Source organism: Stegastes partitus, unplaced genomic scaffold (genome assembly GCF_000690725.1).
Source record: "Stegastes partitus isolate 25-593 unplaced genomic scaffold, Stegastes_partitus-1.0.2 Scaffold226, whole genome shotgun sequence".
Classification (NCBI taxonomy): Eukaryota; Metazoa; Chordata; class Actinopteri; family Pomacentridae; genus Stegastes; species Stegastes partitus.
In genome coordinates this window covers 424,726-450,773 of record NW_007577957.1, presented here as the reverse complement: position 1 = coordinate 450,773, position 26,048 = coordinate 424,726, and the positions used below count along the sequence as shown (strand labels likewise).

At 41.7% G+C, this 26,048-nt stretch overlaps 1 protein-coding gene across 2 annotated transcripts; it reads right to left on the bottom strand.

The window, feature by feature from the left end:
- Positions 1-393: 393 nt before the first annotated feature.
- yeats2 (YEATS domain containing 2) lies at positions 394-24,590 on the bottom strand. 2 transcript variants are annotated; one of them, XM_008281208.1, is made up of 30 exons: positions 24,426-24,590; positions 23,903-24,008; positions 23,683-23,780; positions 23,415-23,507; positions 23,093-23,326; positions 22,851-22,969; positions 20,912-21,073; positions 19,376-19,487; positions 18,691-18,735; positions 18,435-18,603; positions 17,855-18,097; positions 16,754-16,921; positions 15,573-15,664; positions 14,587-14,772; positions 14,226-14,454; positions 13,715-13,873; positions 12,422-12,549; positions 11,372-11,518; positions 9,726-9,920; positions 8,176-8,548; positions 7,914-8,048; positions 7,366-7,497; positions 6,726-6,876; positions 6,289-6,365; positions 6,090-6,169; positions 5,200-5,404; positions 3,960-4,195; positions 3,727-3,801; positions 2,839-2,912; positions 394-1,935 (listed from the first exon to the last, which is right to left on the bottom strand). In XM_008281208.1, the coding sequence occupies exons 2-30, from the start codon at positions 24,000-24,002 to the stop codon at positions 1,827-1,829; spliced, it is 4,326 nt and encodes a 1,441-aa protein (XP_008279430.1). In that variant the 5' UTR covers positions 24,003-24,008; positions 24,426-24,590; the 3' UTR covers positions 394-1,826. The 2 variants fall into 2 exon arrangements, with proteins under 2 accessions (XP_008279430.1, XP_008279431.1); XM_008281209.1 differs by having other exon boundaries at positions 14,226-14,406.
- Between the last annotated feature and the right edge of the window lie 1,458 nt (positions 24,591-26,048).

Below are 26,048 nucleotides of genomic sequence, written 5' to 3'. Positions count from 1 at the left end.
TTGGGGATTAAACTTATCCCCTCTCTTTCCAAGACTTATAGGAGATGATTGATTGCACTCTGCCTCGTGGCTATAATTCCCTAATGATCTAACTCTCAGGAAAGAAAGTGAATGTTTTCCAAAGTGTCAAACTGTTCCTGAAAAAAAGAATTTACCAGCATTCTCTCTTTTGGAGTTACTGCTTTGGGTATTCTACAAACCTTCCTGTGGACAGTCTTTATCAGGACTAGTTTCAATGACAACCGTGGTCGGTGAGGTTTGTGGATTATCCGCACAAGCAGAAACAACATCTGAGGCAGAAATATAAATAGAAGCACATTGTGAAACTGGATTTTTCCTCTCGAACTGGCCTTTTAACTCTTGAGAACAAACCAAAAAAAAGTTTAACACAAGTCAGGTTTGCAAGAAATGTTTTTTTCCAAGTTTATTATAAGAATATTGATTATACTTTTGGTTTGCACCGAAACATGAAAATACAATATTTAGGTATCTTCTACACTAATTGATTTGGTTGAACAGGCATTATATCCACTCAGCCCCGAACACATTCACTTGTCCAGTCATCCACACATTAACATAATGCAAAGCTCCACATTAAAGAGAATTACCAAGACGACACAGCCTTATTGGAATCAACTGACAAAAAACACGCACTAGCATTCACTTACCATCAAATGCACTGACTTCAGTGGGGGGGAGGGGGGGGACTACATCCAATAACCACACATATTCATATAAACACACTCACTACTGTTAGGGCATCACTGTTCGCAGGTGTTGATATTAGATAAAAAAATAAACAGTATTTGAAAACACCATACTTCATATACACTATACATTACATGATAAGATACATTACGGTTGTTAAACAGAACACTTAAAAGCACTTCAAAGGGCTGCTAGACCTGGGTCATGAAGAAAAAGATAAATATTAAGAGCGTCCTGGAATCACAATGACACAATGATCTGCTGAGTTCACCACTACCTTTATCCTAAGGAGACATGAGATTTTTTTCGAGAGACTTAATGAAGGCCTCGGTGCCGTTATCCGTCTATGAAACGCTCTAGAACACAGCCACTTCCCGCATTGTTTGTTCTGCAAAGACCCATAATTACCTCTGCCAGGTAACACTGAAACACATCCAAGCATGTTGGTAATGACGATCATTGGTTGCCACGGCAACTGCACTTTTGGAAGAAACACTCTGTTTGCTACATCCAAAGTGCCCGCTGACTGATGGAAAACACTCAGATGCTGATCAGTGTTTCCAAATCGCTGTAAATCTGTGGTTCGCCTCAGCTGCAAAAAAAAAACGATTCTTATAAATTCAAGGGCTGTGACAGCAAGGTGGGAGTATGCAGGAGGGGGACAGCTGTCTGATGTTATAATTTAGCCCTGTAAGTCACTCAGGCGTCATTTCCCCGATGAGATGCTGGCTGTCTGGCAGGAAACACTTCATTAAAATAATCTTGTTATGAGGTAAGCAAGAGCCACAACAGCCTCTCCAAATCAAATAACACGAGCCCCACAATGGCGCTTCTCTCCACACATTTGGACTAAAATGTTACAACATATCCAGAGTATTAGAAACAATTGATATTCTGATGCTGTGCAGCTGCTTTGAGAAGCAAGCTGAGCCCTTCTATGATCAAGTTAATGAATACAGTGCATTAGTTATTACTGCGCAACCTGAGGCAACAGGACTACATCTGGGTGCGAATATTTGCACAGGAGCGCTGTCAGTTCCAAGAGCAAGAGTCTCTTTGTCACGGCCAGCAGTTCAGATAGTCCTCATCTCTCTAAGTGATTCAGCTACCAGTCGGTATCACTTGTCCTTAGTCAGGTAACCCATGTGTGTGTTGGTGAGGAAGTCGCAGGTGGGGATACTACTGACCGCCTGGTGGATGTTCATGGCTGTGATCTCTCTGGGCGCTCTGCAAACCCAAATGCAACCGAGTTAGGATTCTAGAAATACCTCAACACACTAGAAACATGTTTCAGACTGGGACGTCACTGGTTGGTTCCTGAATATTTACGACTATTAAATATTAATCTGAATCAAAGCACTAAGAGGTCTGTGCTCTGCTTTCTTACACTATGTAAATGGCACAAAACATAAAATACTGTGCAGCTAAAAAAAACAGCAGTTTCTACTCATGGTTACCACGGCATAAAAAGGCAGAAGCTCCTTGTATTTATTACAGAGCTCAAGACAAGCAAACAAATCTAGCTGGGACTATTTTCAGCTGTAGATTAATACGCATTTGGTGCTCTAGCAAGTGTTTATGCCAGCAGCATGGTGTATGTGAGACCGGCTAAAAATAAAATATGGTGGCATAATGATAATGTGTGCAACTCATGGATGTGTTATCATAGTTCAGGGGGAAACAACAGTATTAGAAACTATTTACAGAGGGATAAGCTTTATGAGACTTTGGCTACACAGAAACTTGTTAGAATTATGAACAAATAATTGGTTTTGGTGTTTTTATGGCATTTTTTTTACATGAGAAAACTATAAAACCTTTATTAACTTTTGCTTTCAACACACATTAAAACCAACAAACATGTTCCACACAGCACCAAATAGTTTATCTACACTATTTTCCTCTGTTTGATTCCAACATTACTTAAACAAACTGTGCTGATGTGAATGTAGCGTTATTGCAATGGGACATTTATTAAAGGATATTTATTCAATAGTCAATTTATAGACATGAAAAGAACAAGTTGGGTAACAAACTGGTCGGTTGGATGAGCCCCAGATATAATTAATAAAGTGAAAAATGGAGCACTAAGCAGGTTGCCTGTTGGAGAGAGGAAAAAAAAAAGCTGACCTGTTTGGAGGGGATTTGGCATAGGCCCCAGCCAGAGCTTCTCTCAGGATGTCACTGGCAAACTGTTCGGTAGCCTGCAGTAGACACACATACACACAGAGTCATGATTAGTCACGACTGAACAGTGACACATGCAATACTGTGCAGGTGGACATCCTATTCACATTGTATGTTCACCATCCAAGTCAAGCCAAGACTTTATTGAGGTAAAGATGAGCTGCTGTACAGGGATAGCTCATATTCTTTTCTTTTTAAGTTATTTTTTTGTGCCTTTATTTGATAGGTCAGTGAGAGAGAGACAGGAAAGTGGGGGACAAGAGTAGGGGGAGGACATGTGGGAAAGGGTCATGAGCGGGATTCGAACCCATGACCTCCACATCGGGACTGTAGCCCTGTATATGGGACGCCAGCTCAACCAGGTGAGCTATAGCAGCGCCCCGGATAGCTCATATTCTAAGACAAGATCAACTGTATTCATCCAAAGGAATTTGTTTTGCCAGAGTACAATAAACAAAGGTGAGAGAAATGTATACAATATACACAATTACAGAAAGGTTAGTAATTAAACAGAAATCAAGTAAGAACGCAAAGGACGAAATGCAAAGTGTCTAAGTGTGTAAAGTGTCAAAGTGGATGCCAAGAAATAGTGCCTAACAAATAACATATACAAAAAGGTAACAAGAAACAGATAAATATACAGAAAGTGAAATAAAAAGTTAACAGATGTATGTCACAGAAACATTGCACTTGATAATGATGGCATTGATAGTGAAACTATTGCACCAGATAAAAACTGCACAAGATACTGAAAAGTCCAATAATATTGCACATGAAAGTGAGCAAGTCCTTGATTATGCATCCCTCCTGCAGAAGAGGGAGGTGACCAACCTTCAGAATCATTGCCTCGACTACTGGAGCGAACACGTTCTTCTCCACCTCCACTGGCTGGTAGGTTACTCCGATCTGAAACAGACAGAGAGCTCATCATATACAACCGGAGAAAGGTGGAGCTTCTTCTTGTCAAGACTTCAGTTACTAAAAGAAGCCAAGTAGCAAGATGTTATCAGTTGAATCCATCATCTCTCACTGCATTAAGACTAAAACCTGGAGAAGTTCCCGACCTGCTGAGCTGTTTCACTGACGAACTGGGTGGACGTGCAGGGGCCCAGGAAGAATTTGGGCTCCACGTCAGCTTCTGGCTCCTCCTCTTTGACCTTTAGTTTCTGGCAGGGAGGAGTCACAGTGACAATGTCGACTATTTCATCGTCCGCCTCCTCTGGTTCTGTTTTCAGCAGAGCTTGCATCTGCTCCAGCCTCAACAACAGCTCATCGCAGGTACTCAGGGTCGATGGGCACTCTGCAGACGGATACACATGTACATTTAACACACCATCACAAGCACAAACAGCAACTGCTTCAGTATTCCACTCAGATTGCAAATTCTTAAGATGTGGACGTGTGTTTAAAACTGCTACATTTAAGGATTTTATGTTGGAAGTTCAGTCTGTCCTGTGTCTCTGCTGGCTGGCCAGTTCGTTGTCATGACGCCCTCCGTGTCATTTAGGTGCCTTTCCAGTTAGTATATTGCCTGCAGATAGAGTTGAACTTCAGTTTGGACGAGTCTGAAGCTCACAGTGGCTGCAGACCAGAACAAAAACACCATCAAGTCCACCCATGACAAGGAAGAAGACTACTGTTGCCAGCTACAGTTGGAGACGGTGGGGAAGGAGTGCAACTGGGGGGAGAGAGACTCACTGGAGAGGCAGATAATTGACACTGAGGACCGCCACAACAGCGAACTGGAAACATGAGACAGGACAGGCCAGTGCTGGCTGATTAGTGGCGACTGAACTTTCAAAATAAAATACTGTGGGAAGGCACCTTCAAAGCAAAAGTTTTGGGAGTTGTTAAAGCTTTTGTGTAATACTTGGTCATTGTACCGGATCAACAATGTGACAATTTTAAACCGAGATATTAGTGCGAGACAGATTGACACAAGAACACAAACACACATTTTTCATTGTCTGGCTCTGGTGAGTGTGAGACTCAGTGAGCTAAGCAGCCTATTCTCTCAACAAAAGACAGAATTAATGAGAACTGCCAGTGAATAAAACAAAGTGGCTGAACAAAAACACTGAGGCTGCACACGGCTCGCCCTCACACACAACTGCACTGCAAACACGTAACTGGATCAACTGGTAACTGCAGAAGCAATATACACCCACACATGCAACACTGAATATTGATCCACTGTGAGCTGCTGAAACCAGAAAAAGAGCAGACTGTGAAATGGCAAAAACGAGCCCTAGTAAATGAACAAGATAGGCACCAAAACCACACACAGAAAAGACAGAAACTCACCAGGCTCATTGTCTATTTGTGTGAGAATGTCCTCGATGGACTCGTCATCGTTCTTGTTTTGGGGCTCGGGGTCAGGTGGCGTGTAGCCCCTCTGTCGGCACCACTGCACCACCTCTCTGGTTTTTGGGGGAGTGAGGGCCTGCAGGCGGGGTGAGCGGTCCAACACGTCCTGGACAACCCGCTTCACTGCCACTGCTCGCTGAAGCTGCACAGACACGCATGCCAAAAACTATTAAGCACTTTTAACTTACATTAGGCCTGAAAGCACTAAAATCCACAGATTGACACAGATTCACATTTTGTGTTAATCCCTTTTTGCTTACTGACCAAAATACCAGCGTCTGATTGTGCAAAAATTTGTGTGCACACATTCTTTTTTTTCTGCGCGAGTACACTACCCTGGAGTCGATCTTTCCCTGTATTCGTACTGTAATGATGTGCTTCGCGTCCCCTGTCCTCTAAGTAAATTAGTGACCTGTAGTTATAAATATCTACGTCTGGGCTTGTCTAAGATCCTTTTATAGCCGAAGAAAACGAGAACAGATTGCTAAGACATGGAGTGGCCTGTATGAGCTATTGATGAACACATTAGGACGAGATGACAGGAGACACGCAGGCAGAGATACACATCGGACCTGATAGAAACACATGAGGCAAGCAGAAAGTTCGAAGTTGGTGGGCAGCGCGAAGACAGATTACACAGACAACAAAAGTGCAAACGCTGCAAATTATCGCTGACATTACAGGCGCCCTCAACCTGGAACCTGGAGCGTAGGTGCTAGGAAGGGAATACTGTCACTTTCACATCAAATGAAACTTTCACTGGAGGAAATGTATTTAGTTTGATCTGTCATAACAAGATACACACAGACAAAAAAACAAAAAGTCACCTCCGATGCTCTGCGCTTGCCAATATTCCAGGAATAATACTGCTCCGTCGAAGAGGCACAAAACGGATGGGAGTCTTCGGCTAAACAAACAGAGAAACAGAATTTAACAGCTTGAGAAAAGCCAGCGTTTTACTTTGCGGACAGCTTTTATATGAGGTCTGTTTTTAAGTGTACCAAACGAACAGCAAAGCTTACTTACTCTTATCTGGCACAATCAGAGGGAATTTCTTCACCACGGCTGTCAGCAGCTGCATCATGGTTTCTATGTGCTCAGTGCTGAGGAAGAAGCAATCACAGCTGTCAGGTTTACTATCTAGAATATACATTCACTGACATGGCAGCTGAGAAGAGAAAGTATTATCACAATTCTCCATTAACATGCTGCTGCAGCCCTGCAATATTTTTTAACAAATGAAGCTCTAGTCTGACAAATGAAGAATTGTTCCAGTTAAAAATGGATCCATTAATACTTAACTGGTAAAATTTGTAAAAACATTATTATCTGATGATTCTGTGTCAGTGGAAGGTGCAGTGGAATATATTTCTGCTTTTTCTCTATACAAACAATAAATGATCTATCCCTTTAACTAACTATTGTGTATATGTTCAGCAAGCAGCGTTGCAACTGGTCCTTACTTGATGAGGTCATGCGTAGCGCTATCTGCCCCTTGTTCCTGCTTGACAGTCGTAGCTGCAGAGGCGACGTGGACAGAAGGGGGGGCAGGAGCAGTCACCGGGGGAGACGGACCAGCTGTGACGGCTGTGCCAGCACCTGGCTCTGTCTTCACTGTGGCAGCAGAGAGCGACAGCAGAAATGCCCGTGTGAGACAAAGGCTGATTTTATTGTTCACATACTACAAGTGGGGCGAGATAAGGCAATGATGAAGTGATGCTACAAGAACGTACTACGGGGGTGGATACCAATCCGAATGTATTTTGAGTAGTGACCAAAACTGTCTCAAGTATTAAAGACTGTTCAGATTCTAGTTTACTTTTTTCCTATCATCACATATTTGGGATTAAATTATATTCTGAATAGTGTAAATTATTTAGGAAAAGTTCGGCTAAATTGTTTGTATTAAACAAAACACAACTGAGTTTATGCCTAACACGCTGTATGTTATTAAATCAAACAAAAGGTCAATGTTTCTCAGTGTAGAAGGCTGCAATGGTTTATCTTCTTGTCAGTACCAACATTTCAAATTATACGGTGGTTGGGAATTAAAGAAGGAAAGAAGAGAGAAGAATGGCTGAAGTGAGGATGGATCCCTCTCACCTTGTGCCAGAGGCAGGGCAAGGGAGGGGGAGGCCTGACTGGCAGGACTTGGGGAGGCTCCAGCTCCAGGTGCTCCAGGGGTGGTGGAAGAGGAGGAGGAAGGAGTACTGGAGACTGGGCCTTTAGACACTACTATACACAGAGAAAACACACTAGGATGGATCAATGGCCCATTAGGTAAGTAGGCTTAACACTGAGATGGAAAATGAGAGGGCAGGAAGATGGGCATTACAGAAAGACGACAATCTACAGTACGACTGAGTGTCTGACTCAAATAAATCACATTCTGCAGTCATCTGCATCGACAAAATAACTTAGTTCAGAAAGACAGGCTAAATAAAGCAGTTAGCTACTGCAGTCTTGCAATAAAATCCTGTGAGACCATCATGATGTATTTTATTTGTTCTTCAGAAACTGATTGTTAAAGACGTGGCACACCAACAAAGAAATCAATGTCAATGCATTTTGGTTTTTATCACTAAGCACCCATTTTTTTCCCCGTCTGGAATACACACTTGCTGTATGTTTCATCACTGAAGACCCCTTACCTTTCCCAACAGGCATGAATATGGTCTGCAGCCCACCAGACCCAGTGCCAACCCCCAGCTGCTTGAGCTGGTTAGCAGGAATGGTTAAGACTGTCTGCTGGGAGCTGGAACCTCCAGAGTGGATCTTCAGCATACCTGGCAAAAACAAAATGCAAACCATACAAGAACAACTTGCAGCTGGACCAGTACTACATTTGTCCAAATAATTTGTTCACACATAAAACCAACAGATGTATGCAGTACGAGTTTTGTTTCTGCCTACCTGACAGAGCAGCTCCTGTCTTCCCTCCTCCGGCTGCCACCCCGCTGACTAATGAGGCTGCATTAACCAACGACGTGCCGCTGCTTTTGGGAACACCCACGACAGTCCCCACCCCAGCCCCCTTGGACATGCTAATGACGGGCATATTGGTGATCCCTTTTGCTACTGTTACTACGGCACCAGTTGAGCCCACAGCACTCTTTGTCATTGTGGCAGAGCTGCCAGCCCCCTTGACCAAGGAGGCCACAGCTGTCTTCGACAAGCTGCCGCCTGCAGCAGCGCTGGCGTTCTTGGCTGCGCTGATTACTGCTGCTTGGTTGGCAGCCACCAGGAGTGAGTGGTGCTGAGATGCAGACTTCCCACCATCAGCAGTCTACATGACCACACAAACACATCAGTCAAACAGGAAATAAACAGAAGCCCATTGGAACTCTTTCAATGTGTTTGTCAATCAACAGAGCCGAAGCACAGCTAAGGCTGAAAAGACGTATAATTAATTCTAACCTGCTCGTGTTCTTATGACAAACTATGCTGCTATAATGTGCATCCCATGGTTCAGTTAAATTAAATACTTTATAAGGCAAGGCACAGAAAAAAAACATTTTATGGGAAAACATCTCACCTTACCCTCAGTGACATGAGAGTGAATGTGGTAATGGCGTTGCAATTATTCATGTGAAAATCCATTTATAGTATAGCAGTGTTTAGAGGAAGAAGATTTACTGCGGCTGGACTAGTTACTGTTATCGGTCTTTTCTTTATACTGTTACTGTTTGTTGTCCAGTGCTTTGCAGCTTCCACAGTGAGCTGTGTTGATCAGGTCACTGGTTTTATGGAATTCTCAAAGACAAAAGAGTCAATTTCTCTCACAGAGAGTCCTCATAAAGAGCAGTTTCCTCTCTTGTGCTTGCGCCAACATCTCTCAAGAGTGTTAAATGCTGTATACATATTTGTTTTTGTGTGTTGGAGCCTCTAGGAAGTGTTTCCATTTCTCTAGTTAATGAGGCCTGGCCTCTGACTCTAAAGCTGTAATCACCCCAACCTAGATCACTGCTGATGTACTGCTTAGGGCTCTTCATACACCATCTAAGCTCTCCACTCTTTCTGACAAATAAATCACTGACCTTGCTACTGCATTGCCACTGATTCACACTTTCCTATTGCAGTGGCAAATGCTTCATTTGATTTATCCCACTTACACAAACGTGTAGAAAGAGCTAAATTGTTACACACTTGAATGCAAAAGCACCAAACTACTTGTTAAATGTACATTTGTTGCACTGTATGGATGCACTTTATTTCCCATGAAAATAATTTATAAATTACATTTAGATCATTAATGTTGTTATTGGGAAATATGGAATTATATTCAACCAGATTTAGTGGAAATGCCACTGTTTAGGAAAAGTGAGGTACAAAATAATCAGTTTGCAAGCATCCCAAATGTTCATTCCAAATTCAACTGCTGTTTGGTTTAAAATGACTTTTAAAGGGGAACAGCTGTCAGGCAAAATACATTTTAAAAAAAGAACGCGGAAACTGAAACTAGCCTGTTGTTGGGCTGCTGCTGCTGCTGCGGCGGCGCTGACAGAGCCGGGGGTGGAACTAGCAGCAGTGATGACTCCACCAGTCATCCTCAATGTGGTGGTACCCGGCTTGGACAAGTGGCCTGCTCCGGCTGCTGTGACTGTCTTAACGGAGCCGTCAGACAACTTCACCTGTGCACCCTGGGCGCCGCCCACTACCTGTCAATCACAGAAAAAAAGCAATTGCTGACTTAAAACAACAATCCATACAAGCCTAATAAAACTGGCAATGAAGTGATGGAACAGATAATTTAAAAAAATTCAGTGTAAAATCGTCATTTTCTTTAGACTCTGACAAACCCACACCTTTATAGCCTTTGTTCAGCATACCCACTAAAATGCTCAATAAATCCCCCAAAGTATTAAATTACACTTAAACCTAGACTACACTGGCTACATTTAATACCAACTCTGTAACCAACCACACCAGTTGGGCAAAGTAAAGAAGCTGCTTACGATGCCGATACATAAAATGAAACAAGTAAGGTGCATGAGGACTTATCCACCTCCAGCCAAACAACCCACTGATGACTGAGACCTACAGCTGCTGTCTGGACAAGTCTTTCAATGTTGCAACTCATTCACATATTGGACAGAACACGAGGGAAAGTAATTATTCTATTCTTATTCAACTCAAACAATACCTCTCTTTGCAGCTTCTGAATTAAAAAAAATTCTCTAAAGAAAACTGAGATAAGAGAACTCATCAAATGTAATGAAAGAAAGTATAATCATGAATTCCAATCTGCCTATCAGGGGACAATGAAGCAAATGAAATCTATTGGAAATGTGCAAAATAAAACTTTTAATGTACTTTGCCAAAGAAAACATTAAACAGGAACGCATTCCTATCACTTGTTTAACTCGTAAACTCGGGGGGTACTTACACTGTAAAAACTGTATTTGACATACAGTTGAAATTAAGTACTGATCTTTCTGTTCTGGTTTCTTTAAATTAGATTCAAATTTTGAGTTAAAAAGAAAGAAAGAAAGAAAGAAAGAAAGAAAGAAAGAAAGAAAAAAAAAAAGGTTAACTGCTCCTTTAGCATTGTGTGTCTGACGTTATGACATCCACGTTTCTTCAGACTGAAAACCTGCTTTTTCTTCAAGAGGAATTACCAAAGAAAAGAAAAGAACAGTAAGTCTAATGACAAAATCATGTTCTACATTTTACACTTGGGTAGCGAATAATTCAGTTGGAAAAACTGGAAACTTCAAGTTTACTTTCCTCAAAATTAAGTCAAAGCAATTTGAATTTGCTCAATAAAAAGCACATCTAGCTTAAACCAGTGGCACAAATATTACTTGGTAACTTAATTTGAATAAACTTATTTCAGTTGCATGTTACAAATTGAAGCGATTCATTTTGTTTAGACAACTCCAACCAAAACAAGCTTTGAAGTGCGGCTGTGTCAAAACTGTACTCGTCATTGTTCTGCCAGATTCTGCCTGATTCGTGTCCCAAAGGCGAGCCAGTTATCAGACAGTCCCTGTAGCTCTTAACTGCCGGTTCGTGTTAAACAGTGAATAAACACAAACAGTAGTATCTCACACTGTAGAGGTTGCAGCCCTGGTAAAGCCCTGCGCTCAGACAAGCTCCCCATACTGACCTGGGCCAGGATGGCTGCCTTCTGTCCAGCTGTGACCCGAATAGCCTGCTGCGAAACAGCTGCTGGAGATGATGCTGCATGACCTGCCGAACTGGAACCCCCCTGCTTCCCTGAACCCTGTGCTGGCTGGCCAACCAGAAACGTGCCCTGGGAAAAGCGGACAAGAGAGGGTGAGGTGGAACTCCAATGACATTATTACGTACATTAAATTCACAGTCAGTGACATTAAATCTAAAATCAATTGCACCGTCATGGTTTAGATGAAGCAAGGGAAACCACACACGACTGACAAATAGATTTAAAAAAAAAAAAAAAAAAAAAGGTACAGTCCTTTTATATTCTGATCTTAAGACTGACATGATGTCACCAGTCTTCGGTGGGACAGTACATTTTAATACATTTTCATAATGTACAAGGTCATTAAGTTCAGTTTCAATAGGCTTTGAAATCAGTTCATCATTAAGGTCTTAAAGAGAACGTACATGTGCACTGGCTCTTTAGTCGTTGAGAGTACACTATGTATATGTATAGACATCACACTTAATTAACGCTTACCTAACAGATTGATTACTATTAGGAAAACACAGTCCAGAGTTCTACTTTAAATGTAGGTGGGAAACTCAGTGAAACCTCTGCAGATAACTTCATTATACACTGTCGGCTAACTGCACAGACAGCACTGTTCTAAGACTGACTGCAGGATCAATGCTGCTATAATGAACGCGTCTAATTAAGAACAAGTTGGGCTCGACCTCGACTAGAACACAAAAATCTGACATTCACCAAGAAAAAGAAAACCCCATGTGGAGACAGTGCAAGTCATGCTATTAAGGAATAAAGCAGAAAATCAGTTTTTTTGTAACAGTGGAGAGGATAATGGATAAATATGCAAAGCGTCATCAGTTTCCTACAGACTGCGATTAAACACTGTTTAAACGTTCCAGCAAGTAACTACTGATGCTTCAATAAACAAAAATGGGAATTCACAGAGACACAAAAGACTTAACAAAATAAGGATTTTAATCACAGAGAAAACGCGTGGCCACCCACCTGTGGGGTCTGTTTAAGGATATAGGACGTGTAGGAGAGGTTGGAAGGCAGACTGCTTGAAGAGGAAGAGGAGGAGGAGTTCTGAGAGCCACCAGTGCCTGCTGACGAGCTGCTCTGAGACTGCTGACCTAAATTACAGCCATACACAAATTAGTCTCAAATCAGATAAACAATCCTGTTTTTCCTATATCCTAAATTAACATATCATCTCTTTAGTTTTGAATTAGTTAAAAACATGATTGTGAAGCAGAACGGGACAGTGCAATATTGGTTTACGGCTGTGAAACATATGTTTTTAGATTAAAGGCTGGATGCTGCAAAAAAAAAAAAAACTGTTTAAGCAGAAAGAAACAGATGCTCTGACTGACTCACTGTCTAGCAGTAGCACAGCAGCCAATATCTGTAACTGCCACCAGCATGCCTCTAGTTGTAGAGTCACTTCAGAAGTGGATTTCTTTTTCCAAACTTTATGATGAGCCCAGAGCAATAACATTTTTAGTACAGCTGTCTACAACTTGAGGCATGGAGGAAGATGTCAAGTCAAACTGCTTTTGGCTGGGACGCTAACCCCAAATACTGAGTCACCTACAGAACCAGATATTACTTTCAATTTGAACTAAGACAGTTCATAAAGCATCTGAGGCCAGACTACCTTGTAGGAGACACAGAAGAAGAACAAATGTATACTTATAACACCTGCTAAATAATGTGTGGTATGTCATAAGACACTGAACTTATCAGTGTTCCACTTTATTGTGGACATCAAACTACAGTTGAGGTCCAAGTTTAAGACAATGTCCTGGAAACTCTATCTACAAAGTAGACAATGCATTATATTTGAGGACATTATATTTACATTTACAACATCATGGGCTGTATTTTACTTGATTAATTACATTTCAGTGTTACAGGGCTCTTGCTGCTGGTGGGACATTGCTCAGCAGGTGAGTTTTAACCCATCTCTCACCAGTGTGTATTCTCAAGCAAATAAGACCCTTTAAGTGTTAAACAAGACCAACATAACCTAAGTAATCTGTCCCTCGTGTTGAGTTTTGCTGCCACAACAATGCCATGACACAGACAGCTATATGAGAAGATGGCATTCGTGACAATAAGAGAACTTCTTTCTCTGGTCCTAAGACCCAGAACTTCCAAGAGCATGGGAGGAGTGTGTCAAGTATCTGACTAAAAATGGAATAAAGAAGGAAGGTAGAATGCCGAAACCACTAAAAATTGATGCAGGATTCCTTTCTCGAAGGCTAGATCAAAAAATATGAATATAGGTTGTCTCACTTGCACTGGAGGCTCGGAGTATAGCTCCCTGTGGGATGAGAAGCAGCTTTCCCTTCCCTGAGGGGTTTTTACTGTTGGTTGTCAGGTAGAGTTTGGTGCCTGGAGGCAAATTGGCCAGATTGGCCAGATTGTTGGCTGGCAGCTGAAGCGTAGCCATCACTGAGAACATACAGAGACAGAAAAATTATTACCCTGAAATTGTACAGATTTTTTTTAGAAAATGAAACTGATCTCAATACACACAATACATTTTTCCTTGATGAAAAATATTATCTTTTAAATTCATTCAAAGTATAGAGTTAAGTACAATACAAGCTTTATACTTTTAAGTCACAGACTTAACTCTCCTAATCATTAGTAAAACAGTCGTGACTGAATGAACAACTTTGTAAAACAGGCCTACGTCCTTTAACTGGCTGTGGAATTCAAAACTGCAGTTACAATAATTGTCGTGTTACTTGTCCTGCTCTCGTGAAAACTGACATTGTGTGTATGTATGTGGAACTCTGACCTCCACTTTTTCCACTTGAACCTCCAGCCGCCTTGGCAGCAGCCTGTTGACCAGAGATGCCACTGGCTCCACTGACAATGGCTTTAGCGACTCCCTGAGCCAAAACTTGCTTCCCACCCATCACCTTTGAGACAGAAGGGTTGCCCTTGGCAACCAGGATCTGTCCGCTGCTGATAGCAACCTGTTTGACCGAAGACTGAAGTGTTGAGCTAACAGGAATACCTAACATCTAGAAAAAGAAAAGTGCCTAATTAAGTTTTCAAGTTACTAATTTGAGACACACCTGTATATTGCAATTAGCATGTGAATTACTGGTATGCCTCTGTGTAGGTGTGTCTGGGTAAACCCAACAAACACTGACCTTGCCAGTTGTCGCCCCTGTGGCCCCTCCGGCCTGTTTCTGGGCCGACATGGAGATCATGTGACCTCCCTTCACTGCGACAAACTGGTGCGCTGCTGTAGCAGCAGGTTGCTGCTGGCTGGTTACTGTGGAAACCATCTGCTGTTGCTGTGCTGAAACTTCCCCTGGCTCCTGCTTGATAATAACCTGCACAAGTAACATGGAGAGAGGGACTGTAACTGGAAGGCCACGCTGCCTTAGAGCCACTGCAGGCTGCAGATATTGCAGCTGTTATACACTTGTTGAAAAACTGGCTACTCTACTGAGGGGAAAAAAAAATAAAAAAACACGCATGAATGATTAATATGATGCATTTCGGCTGTACATGAAGATCTACTTATTCTCTTTCAGCAGGCTACAGACAGAGCAGCAAGAAGAGATTCACTGCTTAAAGCAGATCTTTGAAAATCAGCATCATCATTTATTTATCAAGTGGATGCTTTTATTATTATTACACCATCTGTCCCCTCTGTCCTGGCCTTTAGTATGACAGCAGATATCAATGGATCAATGGTTTACAACTGAGAAAAATACAGACTCTGAACTAATGAAAGCATCACTGCAATAAAATTAAAATTTTAAGTGAAATCATATTTCATTATGTCTTTACAGTGATGAGATGATGAGCATGTGGGAGTGGGAAGATTTTACAGCAGGCTATTGACACATTTTTGCATGAAACAGAACTGTGCAATTCTCTCTGCAAAGCTTCCCACACCCCCTCCCCCTTCTTCACAATGATGTCCCATTTAAATAGCTGCCAAGGCACTCACATCTGCTGAAGATAGCACCCTAGCCTACTATTAATACCACACTGCTTTGTTAAAGATACAGATACTACAGGGACAGACTATCTTCACAGTTGGAGGACAGATCTGTACAAAGAGATATTTGGCTCACAAGAATTCAGGCTCAAGATTGAAACCAATAATGCTCTATCAACTCACCTTCACCCCTGAGGAGAGGAAGGTGCCAGTGTGAACTTTAGGCGCTGGAGAACGAGTGCCTTGAGCAGCAGACTGTTTGGTGGAGGGGCTTCCTGTGAAAATCACAGACACACGCAATCATTCACAGAACAGATGACTGCACTGGTGAGGGCCACTGCAGTTTTCTGTCATCCTTTCCTAAAATTTCGAGGCCGATGTGGTGCAGGGTGACAGTTTTCTTGTCAGGGTTAGTCAGTGTGGGTGTTAGAGCCCAGCTTTGGCTGCACCGTATTCACTCAGGGAGCTGAGTACGGCTGAAGTTTTGCTCCTTACCTACTGCATTAAAATCTGTTTCATTGCAGGACTGGTGAATCAGCCACAACACCCACATCAGCCTCATGCAGCTTGATAAAACATCATTTAATAGCACTCCAATCCTGCTGCCAGATCTGGTCGAGCTGTGCATTTGTAGAGGAAGTGTGGGAGTGGCTGAGTGGGCGTGAGAGAGCAATCTCAGGGAAAGAGCTCCTAAGTGGAATGTGAACTGACGCTGCTGATGTGGTGAAGTAAATACAGCAGTTACGGTCATGTAAGATGACACCGCTCTCTGACGTAGTGACGCACACACAGAGTGCACACTTGTTTCATCTGGAAATGAACTGTGATCTTTGCAGGCAATTGTACACTACATTTAAGGACACACATTACGCACACACACACACACACACAGTCGCATACAAAACTTGATGTGAGTGTAGGGTCTCATCCAATATCCTTCTAATCTGGCCATGAAACACATCAGCTCTGTCACCATGGTAACCTCTCATCCAGAAACCATCCTGCTGGCTCACCACACGTCATACGTTAGGAGTGCAAATTGGGGACAAAAGAGAAACTCAGGGACAGAGAGAGAGGGAGTAAGAAAAAAAAAAAAAGAAAGAAAGAAGGGCACTCACAAAGCTAGATAAGAAAAAAACAAGTGGATAAAAATGGACAAAGAAATGTACCATATCATATAGAGTGAAGCAGAGAGAATGGGGGGAGTCTAGAGGGTATTGTTCATCATCTGTTCTGCTACAGAGTACATTCCTCACAGCCATTTTTATATTCTATGTGGGCGGCACAGACACCGCTTCTCAATTTTGATGCAGGTCCACTTCCGAATTCGAGCAGCACTTTGACACTGAGTAGGAGATGTGTACCTGTGGAGGCAGCAGATGAGGCAGCTATGCCGATCACCTGGCCTGGTTTGTCAACAATGATGTAAGGATTGTTGAGCACAGAGGAAGAGCTCTGCTTGCTGTGGACAGGGGTGGAGGTGGTGGGTGTGCGGGGCAGCGGAGAGTGGCTCGGTGTGGAGATCGGCGACCCTGTGGGGGAGAAAGAGGTGATTAGATGAATAATTCTCTTTAATAGTGTCAATAACAATTCAACATGGAAAAAGCCTCGTAGAAGAATAAAAGAAAAGCAAAAAACGATCCAGGGATTGCTAAAATTTTTCAGGTAGTTCAGGTAAATATGTGTTACTTGAACTTGATACTAATGTGTGACATGTACAACCCAATATTTGGTCGCAGACTCAATTTTAAAACGAAAACTAATTTTACTAAGTCCTCTGAGATATGTTATGAAAAGACAACAGTTAGGTGATTTACAGTACATCCATGTGTTATATACGATACTCTAAGATCCCCATGTGCACTATTTCCTGAACTTTTCTGTCCTGTTGCATTCACTTATATTGCTGGCCTTAGTAGTTATGAGAATTTGGAGGGGGAAAAATATTTTGCTAATCTACAGAATTCAGTAATTCTGAAATCAATTTCTACAATGTTTGGCAAACATAACAAATATGAGTCTACAGGAGCAGAAAATAAACTTGTTATTTTATTTCAGTATAAATACAATAACTGTATTAATACTATCTTCACTAAGTTGAGAATGAGAATCGACGGCACGGACCAAAATGTGCACATTACAAGCAACAGAACAACAACATCAATATGAAAGCACTGACGTAGTTTAATGTCAGTTAAGTATTTGCTGTTGGCATTTATCAGTGTTTCACACAATCGTACATAGATAAAACTGAACTGAAAAAAAACACTTTAAAAAGTAAGTAGAAATTAGGTGAAAGAGGGTTATATGACCTCTCTCCTATGGTCAATTGCAAAGTTCTTCCATCTAACTCACAAAATCCAGTTTCTCAAAGGATGCATTTATGTTAAAAAAAAAAGTGGGGCAAAGCAAAAAAAACAATTTTTAGAAACAATATAAAATGGACACTAGGTGGAGATATTTACCTGAAACAATTTTACAGCTCATGGTGATTGGTTGGAATGATTTCCCGGGAGACTCCGCAGGACTGGGCGGCTGTCCCTGGGGGACAATCTTACAGCTTGCTGTGATAGGCTGGAAGGCGGAGTTGCCATGGGAACCAAGAGTGACCCTATCACTAGCTTTGGGTCGTGTTGGAGTGCGTTCACCAGCAGTGAGGCCTGTGCTATGACCACCTGCTGGTCTCCCCATCTCTGCTTTGATGAAACCTGGAGACGGAAGAGTAGATTTTAATAAAAACTCTGTTTCACCTTCATGTGGAGTTGATAACCACTGTCTTTTACAGAGGTACACAAGCCACAATACAATGGATCCAATACTGTCCTCAAAGTCAAGGCTTTATATTTAGGAAACCTGAGAAACCTCGACTACTAAATTGCCTTAAACCTTTAACAGAAAAAAGCAAAACTGCTTCTGAGTTTATAAAATTAGAACCTTACTTATTATCCAGTTCAGTATGCACACCTGCAGGTACGTGAGTCCTAATTTTCAGAATGTACTAAAATATCCCTTTTCTAATCATATTTAAAAGTTTCTGATGTGTACCTTTGTCTATACCGGAGTCATGTGAAATGGGAGAACTAGAGCGTCCATAACTCTGAGCCTGGGAGGTGGCCGACATGGGGCTGGCTGCTCGGTGAGTCACCTTGGTGGAAGAGGAGTGAGGGATGTAGTCTTCCCCAAGAGAATTCCTATGAAGCTCCACATCAACCACCTGGAACAAATAAAGCTCATCGTCAAGGTAAAGCTCTGAGGAAAAAAAAAGTCATGGCAGGAAATAGAGCAAACATTTATAACTTACAGTTTCTGCCCCAAGTGTCTGTAGGCCAGTGTAGGTTCTGTCGAGCTGTAGCAAAAAAAGACATCAAAACACAGGTTTTAATGAATTTTAAGTTACACAACAGAGGTAGTGAACTGGACGAATGAGTTCTAATCACACTAAATTTGAGAGAGCGTAATTTTAAATAACTCCTCAATATGATGGCAAGATTTAATTTCTATAAAAATCTACTTGGACTGTACCACAAACTCTGCCTACAGCAATGCAGCTACTTTGGCTTTAAATACACACATGCAGTATCTTGCCTTTTTCAAATACTAAACTGTAAAGCAGGGATCTCCAACTCCGGTCCTCGTGAGCTACGGTCCTGACGTTTCCGTGCTGCAACACACCTGACTCAAATCAATGGATCATTAACAGACTTGTGTAGAACTTGACAACGAGCTGTTGGAGGTCCATCGATTTGAGTCAGGTGTGTTGCAGTATGGAAACGTCTAAAACCTGCAGGACAGTCGCTCCCGAGGACCGGAGTTGGAGATCCCTGCTGTACAGTTAACGGTGAGTGGCAGAAGTCAACAAAGTACACTACGGACCCTTTAGGGCTTCTATAAGAGGCTCCGTTAAATCTGACTTTGGAAAACTAGTGTGTCCCAGTCTAAAGAGGAAATGACGCTGAATGATGGTGTGGTGTATGATGTGGTCTGACCTTTAACTGGTGGATGATGTCAATACGTTTGTTGCGAGGGTCTTTGAAGTGGATCTGGATCCTCACGGGGAACTCACCCCAACCGCGACGTGTTAAATGAAAGGGAGGCTCACTGAGAACATACACATTCAAAATGTCTTATGTAAGATCATTAAAATCCAAAGCTGGAGGGGAAAAAAACCTCCATAGAGAATGCATCACAATGTCTCTGTGAAAGAATACTCTCACCCTGTTTTCTGGTGAAGACTGAGTTAATAATCTCTTAAAATCAATGACTTGAAGGACTCTCATCTTCTCTTTGAAGCTCCTCCTCAACATTACTGACACTGATCTGACTTGCGAGGGCAACGTGTATATCCCTGGATATTATGTGTCTGTTTAAGCGTACCCTACAAGCGCTGCATTTGTTCTTTCGTACTTTTATTCATCCCCTAATCTACATTCAGGCTGCGTTGAGAGTCAGCAGAGAGCATCAGGCATGTGAAGGGTTCACCAGGAATGAAGACTTGAGTCAGTCAGGGGGAGCTTATGTGCGGCTGGAACAGCAACGTGAGTGCTTTGTCAGCTCAAACAGCCAGGAGGCTACAGCTCAGGATAAGGATTGCTGACTGATGAAAGAGATCATTTATTCAGAAGCCATGGGCAAACTTTAATCCTTTGCCATTTTTAAAGGATAATACCTAAAATGAGACATTTTAACTACAGAACTAAAGGCCCTAAAAGTTCTGTTCCTTCCAGTTGTTTCCTAAACTAACTGATCTACACACCTTAGTGCTTTGGGCCAGGGCTGACTAGGTTGCGCGTGTGACTTAGGTGTGGCCAAGATTAGTCATGCTGATGTTGACTTCTAGTCTGACTCACTATGCGGTACATGACGTCAGCTAATGATGTGTGTGTACAATATGCATAATGAACATGTCGTTCCTTAGGTTCCGTAAACACTTACTGCTTGGAAGAATTTGCTGGATGAATTATAACTTAGTGACACACATATTGTTTTTTAAAAAGAGAATTGATAACTGGGGATGAATGAACTGCACTTTCAAACATGCACAAGGGGGCACTGTTTATTAAAAGATGTTCATACCAGTCTGTTTACTGCTGAGTCAATGTAGCACATTCTGAATATCAGCAGACTGTTTTTTTCACTTGGAAGATCCTTTTTTTCCACAACAGTTAATCCTGAAGTAAATGTCAGCTGATGACGGTCTCTTAAGCAGATGATATTATCTGAAATAGTTTCCTTACATCCTGAAGTTTGGCAAGTAGTGTGTGGAAAGAGGTAGGGCAAACTACTGACTTAGAATAACAACGTAAGGTTAGAAGTAAATATGGTGTCTATGGGCAACAAAACACTGTAAGGGCAAATCTTACTGGAACACTTCTGTCCCAGTCCTTCTGACTTCTATGACTGCCTGAGGTAACAGAGGAGAGCTCTATCTATCTCAAGTAACATATAGGTGCCTGGGAAGTGCTTACAAACCTTTTTGCCTGTCTTAAATATGGGAGAAAAAAAAACAAAACACTGGCACAAACCTGACTTCCACTAGGTCATTGGGTTTGTAGCTGGGATGCAAGAAGAACCAGACTTTCTTTACAAAGTGGTCGATGCTAGGTTCTCTTCTGGAGCCTCTGACATACACCATCCACTTATGGGTAGACTGGTCATTCTCTTCTCGTTTATCAGGGGGAATGTACCTGGAAGTAAGAAGCAAAGTTGGAAAAACAGCCCGAGGCAGTGAAGATTTAGCCAAAGTGAAAATGGGCGATAATGTATAGCAATTACGAGCGTTAGGACGGTTAAAGAAGGAGGAGTTTAACACGACACAAGTAGCAAAACAAGAAGTGATGAAACACAGTGGGAAGGTGAGTCTTGGTATATTTCTTAAAACCCTGTAAAGAGGAAAGATGTAAGAATGTGCTTCATAAATCACAGGCAGAAACTCAGTTCAAACCAATAACTGCAAAAAGCTACATTTAATGTGCACATTTCCCCACAGCTGCCAGAAGATTAAGTGTTCTAGGTGAGCGTACCCAAATCTAGTCCCATTTATCTTTTATTAACTATCCAACGCCCTCTTATTATGTGCAACGATACACAGGTGACACTTGAGGAATGACTATCTCATTCAGCCCTCTGAGACTTTGAGTGTGAACAAGAAACATGGGCCTTGTCAATCAAGCTTCCTAAAATTAAATATGTTCTTCGTTTTAACCTGAATCGAGAGGTCTTGAGAAACTGACGGGATGAACGCAGGCCCAGGGGGGCTTCAAATTTTTTTTAACATTTATCAAGACTGGACTTGTAGCAAAACTGAATGAAGTCTCATTTCTCCTGTGCACAGTCATGCAAGAGACCTAAAGACCTCCGCCGTACAGTTCACCTCACGTTTTGCTTTTTCACATACGAGCAGTATGTTTCTTCTTTCTCTGTCCCCGAGTTTGGATCATTTCAGCCAATAAATGCAACTACCTCTTTAAATTTAACATATCTTCTACGCCGTGTCTATATTTCAATGAGATGGTTGGTATTTCAAACCAGTTAGCCCTGATGTTCAAATGAGTTTGGCTGGAAAAACACAGACACAGCTGCATCACAGGTTGACAACACCTCAACGGCAACTACCTCCACAAAGCTCAAGCTGTTTTATAGCTTAGAACTCATTCACAGGTTTCCCTTATTCCCTAACTTTGTAATTCCTTTCTGGAAAGCTAAAGTTAGCTGTTTTCAAAATGATTTGTTTACAATATTGAGAAATTTTGAAAATGACATTATGAAAGTTTATCAGACAGACTGATGAACTTGTAACTTCTTATCGTGTCAAACACTGATTTGCTATTTTACTTGTGATTTTAAACCTACTCAACAGTTCAACACAAAATAGACAATGTCTTCTTCTGGCACAGAAAGCCTTGTTTCGTTTTACCAGCCCATTCTGAGGTACATTATGACCCGGCTGTACCTCAGTATCATTCTGCTACGGGGGAAAAGCTGTGGCTTGTTTGTATTTCTTTAATTACAATTGATCGGGTGGATCTAAGGATAGAATACGGCTTCAGTGTTACCTTAAAACAGGGCGAGGTGGAGTTTTTGTTTCTAAGTGGAGCATTTGCATGTAGGCAGACTTGTGCTATCATTAAAATATACAATCCACTGAAAAAAGAAAACTGGCAGGGCTGCCTTACAACATGATCCAAGCCCTCTGCAAAACTAGGAATTTTAAGAGTTGTTTTTGTTGCTGCTTCTCATAGTAAAGTATGAAACGCATAGAGAATGGAAGGAAAGCTGCCAGAAATGAGAAGCCAATGACGAGCTTATAGCTGCATCCTACATCTGGTGAGACAGACTACATAAACACTGTCGCGACTTCCTAAGAGGCCCCCCGAGCTCTATATTGGAAAGACTGGCTCTACGGCACACTGAGTCAGAAAGATGACTGGGTGAGTAAAATACATGATTGGTCTGGTAACATACTTGGATACATTCCCCACTACGATTGTCTTCTTTGCATAGAGTCTAGAGGCCTCGTCTCCAGTGGTGTGGTAGGTCACCCTCTGCTCAGCTCCTAAGGTCGATGGCACACCAAATGTGTCCTACAACAAATAATGGAAAAACACAGCAGACTTGATGAAAGGTAAAAAATAATGATGCTCATAGCCACATCACAGTCATCAAATAATCAAACACCCTTGTCATCTCAGCATAGTTGTACTCACTTTGCCTACATTACGTCCAGGTCTGCGCTCCTGCCTGTTGCCGTCGTCTCGCCATGCTCCCTCTCCGTTCCTCTCAGCTCCTTCTCCTTGCTGTGAGAGGGACTCGGACTCAGAATGGGCCAGAGAAGGAGTCTCAGAGCCCTGGTTGAGAGGCGAAGAGGAACGGGATGGGGACTCCAGGAACCGGCGGATGGCTGGATGGTTCAGCACGGCAGGGTCACTCTTAGAGCCGTGCTAAGACACAGTGGGAATACTGGTTGCTGCTACTAAACCAAACCACCACCTTATGCAGCCATCTGCATCAGAATATACAGGAGTTTACCTCTGAGACTTTTGGAATTCCAGCGTTGGCATAGTAATTGGCCACTATGCATGCCCGCAGCTTGTCCATCATCCTCCTGGCTTCATTAAGTCGCTGCAAAACAATGAAAAAACATTAACCAACATGCTTTGCTTTGTCCTTAACATGGAAAAAAAACTTCTGTACGTTATTTTCCATATCAATATCATTATTTTTCTTAATTGCTGATACAAACAAGTGAGATACACAACAATAGCAAGAAGATCATTTTCTCGTATCGTCCACATACCTGACTTATCACATCTATTTCATGCTCTTTGTTCTTCATTTCCAAAGAAAACTGCTCCCTGATGATGGTTTCAATTTTCTGCACTGTTGCTTCTCGAGCTAACGACATAGTAAAGGGGGAAGAATATAAATTAAGGAACAGCAAATGACAGAGTACAGTTGGTTTTGACCACAACATGCAAAGCAGGTGTACTGGCTCAGGGCTGAGAGCATGAACTTACCATTATGTTCAGCCGCTTTGTTTCTTTTACTGTTTTGGACCAGCGAAACGTCCTCATAGTCGGGATCGTTGCCTTCTATTTTCCTTTTAATTCCTGACATGGCTGCCTGTGAAGAATAGTATAATAGGGAAAAGGCAACAGCTAACGTTAGTTAATTACTCCCATGGCCAGAGAAGCTGACAGACAGGTTGCAGCTAACGTTAATGCCCACAGCTAACTTTAGCACTAACTAGCTAGCTAACTATGCTAACATAGGTGTCTACCACCTAGCATGCTGCTTCAAACTGCTGGCCAGTTATTTAGAAAACTCAAAGTCCCTCACTAAAGCAAATTTAGCTAACAACATTACACGTTAGATAACCGCACTGTGTCTCATGAACTCCTTGTTAGATAAATCCGTGCCTGTCGTTCGTGGAGCCGGCAGCACTGTAACGTTAGCAACCGCTGTTCTTGTTTGCTAACTGTGCTAACGTTAGCACACAGTTGTAGACACCGATTCAGTCTGTATGAAATGCAAACTTACTGGAGTACCCTGTGCTGTGGAGCAACGTTTCTCTGAAAGACGTGTGTTTTAATTCAATGTGAGCATGTCCTTTCCTTTTTGCTCTATTCACCACACGTTCGTGTCAGGTAAATTGCTAAATCCCGAGCTGGACAAGTAAGCTAACTAAATAGTGGAGAGTTAGCCTTGCAGTTCAGCAAAACAGCCACAAGGCACCGCTGTTCTACAAAACACATTATCTTCCTCAGGAACACATGAATTTTCATTTTTCTTTCTTTATTATTTTTCTTCTTTTTTTTTTTTAACAAGAATGAAGATTTTTTTATATTATTATCAAAAACATGAAACCTTATTATAAACAGAGGCATTTATTTATTTTGTTTTGCTTTACAGGCAAAATGTGACAAAAATCAAAACAATAAAAGATAATGTGTCAAATAAAATCTATACATTTCCAGGCAAGTTTAATAAAAAAAAAAAAAGTTTAAAAATCACCTTCATAGAACAGGTAAAAATGGCATAAAAGCTGGGTGATTAAAAACATTAAAATTAAATGCAATATAATTTGCAATGCAACATGCGAAGTAATGAACTGCCCTGACAAGTCATGAGTAGAAATGACACGCTCCACTGTTAAACCTCGTTACATAACTGGAATCATAACTGGATTCACCTCATTAAGCGGGCGTGATCAAATGACATGACGGAACACAAGAGATCCTCGGTAATCTTACTCCTCTGTTATCATTCAAAGAGATGTTTGTAGTGACCGATTCCGTGGAAATCTTTAGCATCGTCACACGAGTGTGATGGAATTGTGATTAAAAGAAAAAGAAACAAAAAGCAAAACTGGCAGTCGTTCCTTGTTGAAGTTGACAATATTTCTACTATTAGTCTTACACAAGCACAAAATCCTCAGTCAGACGCCGTCATATTTTGGATAGAACATACATGCACATAATAAAAATGTCCACAAAAGCTGCCAAAAAGTTCATCTCTGCAACTCCAGACCCACATAATTTGAAAAAAACCCTCAAATTTATAGACTCCACATGGTGAAAATCCATTTTTATTGCATTTTGTGGTTCTTATAAAATTAGAAGTGTGAAGTAAAAGCTGTTAAGATATGAAAACAATTACTTCTGCTGTTACTCAAGCCCCGCTACAACTAGATAACCACTCAGCTTTATAAGCACGGAAGAATTTTACTCAACTTCTGTGTTTCAACTGAGGAACCAATAGTCGTCCAGCTCATGTAATGCCCCTTCACTGTTTCCAGGTGAGCCATTCCACCAAATTTATTTATTTCCTAGAGCTGCTTCTGCTATTTCTAAACTGGCTCCACCACAAGGAAAGCAAACCAAATGTTCTGCTGCAAGAATGATCACAAGAGTCTTCATGCACTCCCAACGTCTGAGGAACTGATGATCCATTGGGATTATTTCTATCACTGATAGCAATGTGACAGCTAATGTGGCTAATGTTACCACCAGCTTTGATTGTATACCCATTAGTCAGAGCTCTGTGGAAACTATAAAGCTGAAGAATGGTAGAAACTTTAAAAGCAATTTGAAACCAATAATCTGTGGGCTTCAGTGCAACCTAAACTTGGTCAGCGTTTACATTTGTTCCTTCTCTCCAGAT

What these genes read in the sequence shown, in the direction of transcription:
- yeats2 (XM_008281208.1), bottom strand. Translation starts at nt 24,002, where the DNA reads ATGTCAGGAATTAAAAGGAAAATAGAAGGCAACGATCCCGACTATGAG. An exon ending in TCCTCTCCTCAGGGGTGAAG is followed by an intron (nt 14,773 to 15,572) that starts GTGAGTTGATAG and finishes TTACTTGTGCAG; the next exon opens with GTTATTATCAAGCAGGAGCC. An exon ending in TTCAAGTGGAAAAAGTGGAG is followed by an intron (nt 13,874 to 14,225) that starts GTCAGAGTTCCA and finishes GTATGTTCTCAG; the next exon opens with TGATGGCTACGCTTCAGCTG.